The following is a 10348-nucleotide window of genomic DNA, read 5'->3' as shown; positions in this document are numbered from 1 at the left end:
AGGATGCATCTGCATCCTTCTTCCAATCAGCCGCCTTTCTGACTCTGTTATATCTGACATTGCTTAGCCATAAACCTTAGTAATGGACCTCTCCCTTGAACTTATATGCTCCTTGTTCTCGAAGTTTAAAACATATTATGCGTATTGCATACACCACTATTACCACTTTTTTTGATAATAGCCTGTATATAAACAGCACTAGCAGAATAATCAGCCTAAAATCCAGGCGCACACTCGAGTGCTAGTGTTGTTAATACATGAATTGTAGCTGCCAATGATCCCCCCTCAGTTCACCTTTCTTATCATGAAGGTAATTGTAGATTATCAATTGGCAAAATGATTCAGTTAGCCTTGATTTGCTTAATATTTTAAGATTCTCGCTTTTTGATTTCTCGGCTCCAATTGTTTGAGGAAGGTGAAACTTTTGCAACAAAAGCTTAAAAGCTATGATTCCGGAGACCACACTATGTAGAAAGAACCGCTTTATTATGGTCCTTTTTTTCCTTCACTAAGACAAAAAATAAAATAAATTAGTCGTGTTTATTATTCTCATTGCAATCTTCTACCAATAGTAGTTTCTTTTTCAAACGTATTTCAAACTGCGCACTTTTAGAACATTGTACTGAAGATTAATTAACACTTATCTAATACGAGCTCCTATGGTTTTAAAATTGGTGGTTCTCTAGAAGGCGAAGCAATTTTCCATATAAGTCCATGAGAGGCGTCGCAAACTGCAGTATTGCATTGTCTCTGTAATTGTCAAAATATCAAAGTAGTGATCATCAGGAAGTTTTCCTTTCAGGTTGATTTCTTTGCATGAAAATTTTGAGACAAAACATTGAGAATTGCGGCGCTAAGACAGCTCCTTTGATACCAAGGACGTTCAAAGCAATCAACTACTTACTTTACAGGGATCCACTAAAATAAGAGGTATATATAATATGGCTTTACATTTGGTGATAAGTATTACTTTGTGAAGATTCCTTTAGTTTCTCATATTAGCATTATCAACAGTACTGTAGTCTTATTTCTGTTATTAAGGCGATAATGACTGTATAACTTTACTTTTTTCTTTAATTATTCGAGGAGTTGGTTTGAGTTTCCTTGATTTGGATAATTTTCATCACCTTTTGAATACCTAACTCCAGCATCCGCGTCAAAGGTAATTATGAACTTTAATAATGATTAAATCTGAGAAAATATTAGGAGTTACGATATCGAAGAAAGGTTCTCTGAAGTGGTATAAGACCTGTCATTCAAATTAAGAAACAAATCTTCAGGGACATACTTTTCCCAAAGTTACAAGTCTCTATACGAATATCCCAACAAATGAGGGATGTGAAACTATTCGTAACCTCTACATAGAGATGGGTCAAGGCAACAAAGCAGAAACTTATTTCCATCTTACCAAGTTCGTGATGGAACATAACTACTTTAGCGTTCGCAACGACATTATATTCATACAATGTAGGCGGTACGGCTCAAGGACTTTTTCAAATAAAAACGCATTCCTCTCTTTTGAAGATTCCCAAGCTACTATAGAATGATTAACACATTACTTACAATCGTATCTTTTAAATCCAATAAAATTCAACTACAAAGAAGTTCCTGGGGCTGCCTCTAAACTTTACAATCGTTCAGAGAATCAGCGGAGGCAGCAAATTCAAAGATTTTATTATGACTTTTTCCCTTTTCCCCTTTTAAGAATCGTCGAAGTTTTCTGAGGTCAAAAAAGAGGCATTGCATCAATTTTTTAATAAGGTACAACAAATAGTCGACAGAGTTGAGAGATATGAAAACGGTAATAACTGATAAAAAGTATATCTTTTAAACTACTCATTTATTCAAGACCTAAAGTGAACTTCATTTAATTCACTCATAAAGTCTCTGATTCCCTTTTTTTGCACTGAATCATATAAAAACTCTTATTATCACTCATTTTTATCGATTAAGTATTCACCATAAGAGTTAGCTCACGTTCTTTTATTGTTAAGTCGTAAATCTAACATAAAAGACATTACTAATCGCGGTATATATGATCATGATCTTTTTCTCAACAAATACTGAATATTTTTAATTAAATATGGAATGGCAAATGAACAAAAATGAGTCGATATTTATATTTATAAAAGCATACACGGCCAGCAAGGACACCAAAGACTATCTATTTATGCAGAACATTGAACCTACTATACTAACTTCAATGTGACTTCTTTGAACCAAAGAATTGATAATATTCTTCTTTCACTCTTGTCATCACAATACTACTATCCTTTTGGAGATTTTACTCTACTCACGTGGATGATGACATCCAGCGATACTTTGAAGTGTTTATTGCTCTCTTTTAATTATATTTCAAACTATGCTATTATGTAGGTCTTAAAACATGTTAGTGCCCTTTGAATATTGCTCTTAAATCTATCACTTTAAATGCTCTTAGCCGCGCCAACTTTAGAATTGATAAGGGTGTTGAGAAAATTCTGATAAACGCGGAAAACAAGAAATAAAAACCGGATTACGTTCAATAATAGTATTGTAAATTATCGATTGGCACACGCATCAATGATGCAAACTCATAATCTTACATAATTTTTTTCCTTTTAATTTGCTAAAAACATCTAGGGTCCTTAATCATACGTCAATGTGAAAGATAAAGACGCCAAAGATCAAATTTAGTAATTTATTGTGGTCTATGGCACATTCTATACAGCACATCCTTCATCGAACTTTTTTTTTCACCTTTTTCAACGCACTAATATCTTCCAAATCTGGAATTATTATCTTCTTCAGTGGCTTCGAATGACCACGCAAGTCCAGTAATATGAAGTTCATTGGTAACAGGTTCCTTCATACTAGATTCCTTCGTGACAGCTGTTCGACAGAAACTGTCCCTTCAGGAAGAAGGGATTCGTGGCATTGGCTTCTAATAATCGTCTTAACTGTTAAATTCGATTCTCAGTACCGCCGTTTTTTTTAAATCATAGTCTCTTCCAGCAATACTAAGAAGTTCAGATAACAAGCCTGTATACAATGTTGTGGTATGCAAGTTCGGTGAGTTGGATCGCTTCCCATAACAGGGAAGTAATGAGATTTCTTTGGTGTATAAAGAGATTTCATCCGTCCTCTTTAGGAAAGGAAGAGCCAAAACTGGCGAATATGAAAACTTTTGATTTGAGGTTCGTATTACAAATAATTATGTGACAACATTGTGCTGTAAAATTGGACAATTACTAATCTTTGCTCCTGATTTGGAAAAGAATATAACTCAAACTATGACTATAAAACTAGTTGACATGAAATCAAGCCTTGAACGCTACGTAACCTTGCATTGAAAATAAAGCAAATTGATATATAATGAAGCAAACTTATTGTGTCTTTGTATGCATTCAGTAATTTTTCTTTCAAGTTACAATTTCAAATTAATCTTGATATCTTGAACAATCCCTGAAAGAAGTCACAAATTAAATGCAATTAATCAGTTTACTTTCAAAAGTGTTGGTGTTAAGCTTTGGATTATTTCAAGCTGTTCAGAGTGTGCCAACCTATCCAATTTCAGATTTAACTTCTATTGTTGGATCAAAGGCTGGTCGAGCACTCTACTTTCAAACTAACGAGGATACAAATAGTATTATCGCTCTTAAAATTCTTGAAAATGGTACTTTGGTTGAAGGAACCATTACAAGTACTGGTGGTTCAGGTGCGAGTTCTATTAGCAGTGCAACGAACATGTCAGCTAGCCCTGATGGATTGAGTAGTCAAGGGTCCGTTACGGTAGTAGGAACAACTCTCTTTGCTGTCAACGCTGGAGATGATACGGTCTCCATGTTTTCCATTGATGAGTTTGAGCCTACCAACTTAAAGCTTTTAGGAAGTCCTTCAAAAGTACCCGGCGAGTTCCCAGTAACTGTGACTGCTTCTGCTTTGAATCGCTTGGTTTGTGTTGGAACTAGCGGAAAAAAGGCTGGAGTGTCTTGCGCCCCGTATTCACCCTACGTTGGTATCGGTGAATTAGACTTCCTTAGGCCTTTTGATCTTGATCAATCCACTCCACCTGTCGGTCCTTTGAACACTGTTTCCCAAACGTATTTCTCGACAGATGAATCTTTACTCATAACTACTGTAAAAGGAGATCCAGCTATAAACAAAACGGGGTTTGTTTCGGTATACTCTGTCTTTGGTTCTTCTTTGTTTAGTCAGGCTAGGGTATCTGCTGCTGATATCAGAAGTGTTGTGAACGGAACAGGTGCATTATTTGGGTTGCACCAGATTCCTGAGTCAGACAATTATTTCGTTGCTGATGCTTCCTTTGGTGCTGCCATTATCTCAGTCAATGAGATGAATGAGACTTCTAGGCTCCTTTTTAAGCAAGAGATTCCAAAACAAATGGCTACGTGCTGGGCGGCAATATCTTCCTCTTCTAATTCAGCTTTTGTCACTGACCCATTGGTCAACCACATAGTAGAGATGAGTTTGACAGATGCATCTATCCTCTCGATTATCAATACAACAAATAGTAATGATGCGACTGGTTATATAGATATCGCAGCTGCTGGGGATTATGTTTATGCTCTTTCACCCGGTAGCAAGAGCGGGTCAGATGCTGAGATTGGTGTCCTTTCAGTGTCAGACAGCCAACACAAGTCTATTGTCCAATCTTTCAAAGTTGGCGAATGGGCTGGAGCTAGTGCTCAAGGGTTAGCAATCTATCCATAATAAGAACTATGTGACTTAGATGGTGATACATTTGATTTTTGAAGACTTTCAAGAAAGTGAAATATTTCAAATGGATAGAGATATTAGGTATGAGAGATTTGAGACGTTGCTGCTTCGGTCATATTTTTTGTAGGACCAGTCAGCTCATCATTCAACAAAAGCCTTAAAGACTTGAGTATACTAATATGAAGCTTGTTTCAATCAATACACTACTGTAGTTTTTCATAGAAAATACAATTTCATTTAATAAACTTTAATCCTTCAGCTCCAGAGCATGATTTAATAACAGACAATTAATTTACTTAGTGTAAAAAGCAGTACTCCAGAAAAGTTGTGGCGCAAGTGACGATATATGAAAGTAGATTATTATCTGTCTAATAGTCTCTACTTCTCCTTCGTTAACTATGAAACAATTCACATACCTCCAAATGTTGTGCCTTTAGTTTCGCAAGCTCTATCTACTTTCTTATTGTTTAATGTTCGGAATAGTTATTCACGCGCTGGCCGATGATCTCACACCATTCGTAGCTTATCACTGGTAACCTATCACTGGTAACCTATCACTGGTAACCTATCACTGGTAACCTATCACTGGCAACCTATCACTGGTAACTTATCATTGGTAACTTATCAAACCTGCATGTATCCTTAACGTTTGTATTCGATTTGTAAGATGCGGCTGGGTTCAAACAATCACAAACAGGACTGCTGAGAAATCGCAACATCCATTTCTAATAATTGCAAAAAACGTATTTCTAATCGAACATTATAAAAAGCACCATGTAGTTACGATTATTTGTATTAAATAGATAGTAAAATTAAGCTCGCTTACGTACAATTAAAGCAAAATTCAAAACGAGATGTCTCAACAAACAGTCTTTATTTCAGGTGGCAACCGTGGAATCGGATTTGCTTTGGTAAAGTTATTCAGCCAGGACACTAAAATTAAGGTCCTTACCACGGCAAGAAATCATGCATCAGCCACTGAATTGCAAGAATTGGCGAAGAAGAATAAAAACGTTCACGTGATCAAGTTGGATGTAAACAGCGAAGAGAGTATTCGTGAGGCAGCAGCTGCTGCTGCAAAAGTCACTAATCTGATTGATATTTTCATCTCAAACAGTGGAATTGGTGATATTACTGGCTCTTCCTTTTCGACTGAAAGAGGCAGCTGGATCAAGCACTACAACACCAACGTTCTTGGCCCTATTCTGTTGTTACAAGAGTTTTATCCTTTGATCAAAAAGGGTGGTACCAAAAAGGTTTTCTTTATTTCAAGTGTAGTGGCATCCATTACTATGGAGCTTCCAATTCCTCGTTCTGCTTACGGACAATCAAAAGCAGCCCTCAACTACACAGTTAAAGAAATGGCTAACGAGTTGAAGTCTGAAGGATTTACTTTAGTACTTGTGCACCCAGGCGTAGTCGGCACGGATATGGGAAAAGACTTTGCGGAAAAATTGATTGCTCTTGATCCAAAAATGGCTGATTTCTTTGACCCCTCTAGCGTTATTACTCCAGATCAGAGCGCCGAAGCATTGGAAAAACTTTTTCTTTCATCAAAGCCTGAAAACAATGGTAAATTTTTAAGTTACGACGGTCTGGAACTTCCATGGTAAGTTGGTAGGATTGCTTTTAAATTTGGGCGATGCTCTTAATAAGTGATCTCATGTTATCATTTTTTTAAAGTGCACCTTATATGACTGTTCATATGAATTTAAAGTATCTACAGGACATGGTTCACCATGATTGAGTTTAGTTATATTAATATTTTAAATTTTAAATTTTTGCAGGTAATTTTTTTAGCCTAGCGAAATAAATAGAGTAAAAGTGTTTAATCGTTGTCTACATGATTTTTTCGAGGCGAGTTTTTTTTTCTTGTAGATTTGTGACTAGATGACATCGAAGTTTTCATCGTTTATTTCCTTTGTTTCAAATGTGTGTTTACCTGCTTCAATGTTTGTGAGGGTCTTCCTTAGAAGAAAATGAAGTATACAAAACATGTAATCGACTAAGAGATTTAAGTTTGAAGAATATTAAAGACCCCATATTGTTTTAGTTTAATATTATATCAGCAGGGGCTCATATTTTAATGGCCTTCTCTCAATGCAGCAGTCATAGTACTATCCTAATCAATTCTGCTTAATTTATGCAACACTGATTATGAACCAAAAACTTATGCAAGTTATCGACGAGGAATTATATCATTGGATTACAGGAGTTTGCAATAGATGTTGCCAAGTGTTTTGATCCTTCAATTAAACTGTCACCTGAGTGTGTCAGAGAGAGCTGCTTTTATTTTGTGACCACTATACAAATCTGATTCATGTTTTTGTCTCGCCTTTTCATATGCCGAAAATATAAACTTGATCTTGTGGAGCACGACAGAAAATCAACTCAAATAATTTTCCCAATCAAAGTTCTTGTCTCCTTTAAATTTATTCGTAACTACTTTGACGAGCTAGCTAGCGGTAAAGAAGCGTTGCGAAGTTAAGAGAGGCCTACTTCATATAGGTATAGTTGAAATGCATCTTTTCTATTGAATTGCGCGCTACGGCATTATTATTTCAATCTTCCGAGCTCTCCAAATATATTACAATTACGCCGAAATTTCAGACAATAATAGCGTATGATTCTATTAAATCCCAGAATATCTTGACTTCGCTCTAATACTGGGCCCAAATTTATAAAATGTTACTGGTATTGCAATCATGCCCACGCAGATGCAAGCTAGAACAGTAGAACCCCATCCTACAGGATATTTGTAATTCTTTAAGTTGTTGTAAAGCGGAGCACCAAAGAGAGGAAAGCATCCAGCCATAATCGATCTAAACAAGGCATTTCCGCCAAACACAGACGCTATGTATTGCGGAAATGACATGGCCATATAATTGAAAAGTGCCTGTATCACTACGAAGCCCCCCATACCAAATAAAGCTGCTCCTATCATAGGACCAATCCAATGAAGACCAGCACTAGCACTCCAACCAAAGATTAAGATACCTATGGGCATTATTACACTCCCAACAATCGTTGGTGGTAGGAATACTTCCGGGCTGACATCCTCATTTTTGCCTGTCAAAAGCTTTTTAGTATAAGCAAAGTAAATATAGCCAATGTAGATCGATGAGCCCATAGCTATACCAACTGACACGCTAACGTAAGATACTCCTAACTCTACGATAGTGAAATGATAAACCTCAATAAATACGATGGGAAATGCCTCGAACCATAGATACAATATAGAGTATATCAAGGCAATATAAAGATCAATCAGTAGAATCACAGGTTCAAAAAGTGATATCTCAAAAGGCCTCCACAAAGTGTCAATCATCACCTCACTGATGGACATATCTTCGTTCTCAAGTTCACCTTCACTTTTAAAATTGGTATTACCACTAATTGCTCGTAATCTTTGAGCTTTTCGACGTAAGATTGCCTTGGACAGAGTCTCTGGTAGAGTGAGTCCGAAAAAGATAAATGAGGCGCCTGATAAAATCATCATAAACCTTAGCGTCCAAATCCACAGACCATTTGTGCCACTTATTATAGCCGCACCAACCAATGGACCAATTGTCGGCCCACACACAGCAGCCAAGCTCCACGCAATAATTCCCATGGGCATGTAAGCTGCAGTCACTACATCTCCAGCACTGGCACCACCTGTACCTAATGCTGGTGAAGCAAAGATTCCACTCAAAAGTCTAAGCACACAAAGAGAAGTAAGTGAATGAGTTGCAGAACCAAAACTCTGGGGAATTTGTAAAATAAAAAAAATGAATACTGTAACGACGTAAATGGAGGTTCGACCAAAAATCGCATTTTCTGACATCGGCGAGAATACCATCGGTCCAATTCCATACCCTATTACAAACATAGATAATGGTAAGGTTGCTTTAACTCTAGAAATGCCAAGGTCTTCTATCAAGATATCGATACCAGGTGTGTAAATTGCCGAGCCCATATATACAGATATCGTTAAGAATCCAATCCCACCTATGAAAAATATTTTCTTGTAAAGCGGCCAATTATATGGATTATCCGGATCGTTTGGTCCATCATAGTCGACAATAATAAGTCGACTCTGATAACTGACTTTTTCATTTTCTCCTGCTAGTGTTATAGTGCTATTCTCGGTAAAAGGTCCTTCGTGTTCTTGCAGTACCTCTCCAGAATAATATTTTTCGGGTATTACATAGTCTCCTCTTTCTTCTTTATATCCAAAAAGTTTATGACCAGATATATGGTACAACAATCGGCCAAAAAAACTGTCTCTAATAAATCTCATAGTAATTTCACCACAGCCAAAAAACTAATAACTCCAGAGGAAAAAGTGGAGTTGACTCTTGTTATATTTTTATAGGTGTCCGATATATTAGTAATCTTGAAGTGATAGGATACATTGATAGGAGTATACTGATAGGATACATTGAGCACAAAAAAAATGTCACAATTGGTATAATCTTCAAATAATAAACTGAAATTTCCAAAGCTTGGTAGGAAGTGAGTTTACGCTTAAATTTATCAGAGAGCTTTTTAGTCATTTCAAACAAATCGAATGCATTTTCCCGTTTTGTAGGCATTGTGCGACCTTGGATTATCATTTAAAAATTCAGCTGCTGGGGCTGAATTTTCGCTTCTTACTCATCGTTTGATAAAACTGTATTAAAATGCAGCATTGATAACGAAAATATTACCATCTGTAATGTAAAATGAAATGTGACCTAAAGGTACTTCTAAAGTTTCATTTTTATCAGCTATGAAATTAGCTTTTGCTCACCGAGAGCATTCAAGTGGGCTTAATGATGCGATTGCAAGCATTTATTTTATGCGCCTTTTGTATTACGTAAAAGTCCGGATACAAAGCACATCACTTTATAACACTCTCAGAAACTAAGAATATTTTTTTACAAAAGTCGCAGGCATTGATCTCTTACCATTACGAGCTTCAGCTGGTAAGCTCAACAACTAACTAAACACTTCTCCAATATAGAATAGTCTCTTTTCAAGTGCCTTGTCCTAACAAGAGAATCACTTGGAAACGTTTATAATTTGAGCATCTTGAACTACTTAGGGATTACATCTTGGGAGGAAACCTCTTTAAAGCAATATTTAAAGAAAGATGCACAATAAGATTAGTAGTTACCACTATTAATACACCAGAACATACAGATATGTCACATATTTATGTTTCCATGGCTACAAGCTGCCCACTTGGACAGAATATACAGAATATACAGAATATATAGATCAAGGAAAATGCAAGTCACAAAATACGGAATGAATAAGAGCATATTACACATCACAGGCAGATCCCGAAGAACTTTGAAGATCCACCTTTTGGATTGCCGCTCACTTGAAGACTCGAGTGGACCTTATTAAAGTTTCTCAAATTATTTCCAGATTCCTTCAACATAAAACCAGACTGAAAGCATATGACTCTATGCAAGTAGTTCTTTGAGGGTTTTTAGTTGAAGTTAAAAGTAAGTTTTGCAATCTGCAGCAATACTCAATTACAGATAAAAGCAAATTCTCTTCCAAGCATTCATTTTCTATTCAGAGGCACAAGCTTTTAAAAAAAGATATGTGTCATCATTAGGAATTGATACTTTTTCCTGATAAACTTAACTGAAGA

The 10348-nt window shown here is 36.3% G+C and overlaps 3 protein-coding genes across 3 annotated transcripts; 2 read left to right on the top strand and 1 right to left on the bottom strand.

Moving 5' to 3' along the window:
- Positions 1-3465: 3465 nt before the first annotated feature.
- PRCAT00003482001 (uncharacterized protein) lies at positions 3466-4713 on the top strand (the record flags this gene model as incomplete). Its single annotated transcript, XM_062953415.1, has 1 exon — positions 3466-4713. One exon carries the CDS (start codon positions 3466-3468, stop codon positions 4711-4713), a length of 1248 nt encoding a protein of 415 aa, XP_062810220.1.
- Positions 4714-5573: 860 nt separating this feature from the next.
- On the top strand, positions 5574-6332 carry PRCAT00003481001 (SDR family oxidoreductase; the record flags this gene model as incomplete). The annotated part of the gene is made up of 1 exon (XM_062953414.1): positions 5574-6332. The coding sequence occupies one exon, from the start codon at positions 5574-5576 to the stop codon at positions 6330-6332; it is 759 nt and encodes a 252-aa protein (XP_062810219.1).
- A 1019-nt stretch (positions 6333-7351) lies between these two features.
- PRCAT00003480001 (MFS transporter) lies at positions 7352-9001 on the bottom strand (the record flags this gene model as incomplete). Its single annotated transcript, XM_062953413.1, has 1 exon — positions 7352-9001. The coding sequence occupies one exon, from the start codon at positions 8999-9001 to the stop codon at positions 7352-7354; it is 1650 nt and encodes a 549-aa protein (XP_062810218.1).
- Positions 9002-10348: the final 1347 nt, after the last annotated feature.

This window comes from Priceomyces carsonii (assembly GCF_900007245.1).
Source record: "Priceomyces carsonii strain CBS4050 genome assembly, scaffold: Debaryomyces_carsonii_scaffold_3, whole genome shotgun sequence".
Lineage (NCBI taxonomy): Eukaryota > Fungi > Ascomycota > Pichiomycetes > Serinales > Debaryomycetaceae > Priceomyces > Priceomyces carsonii.
Note: the sequence above shows the minus strand (reverse complement) of the source record. Positions and strands in the feature narration are given on the sequence as shown.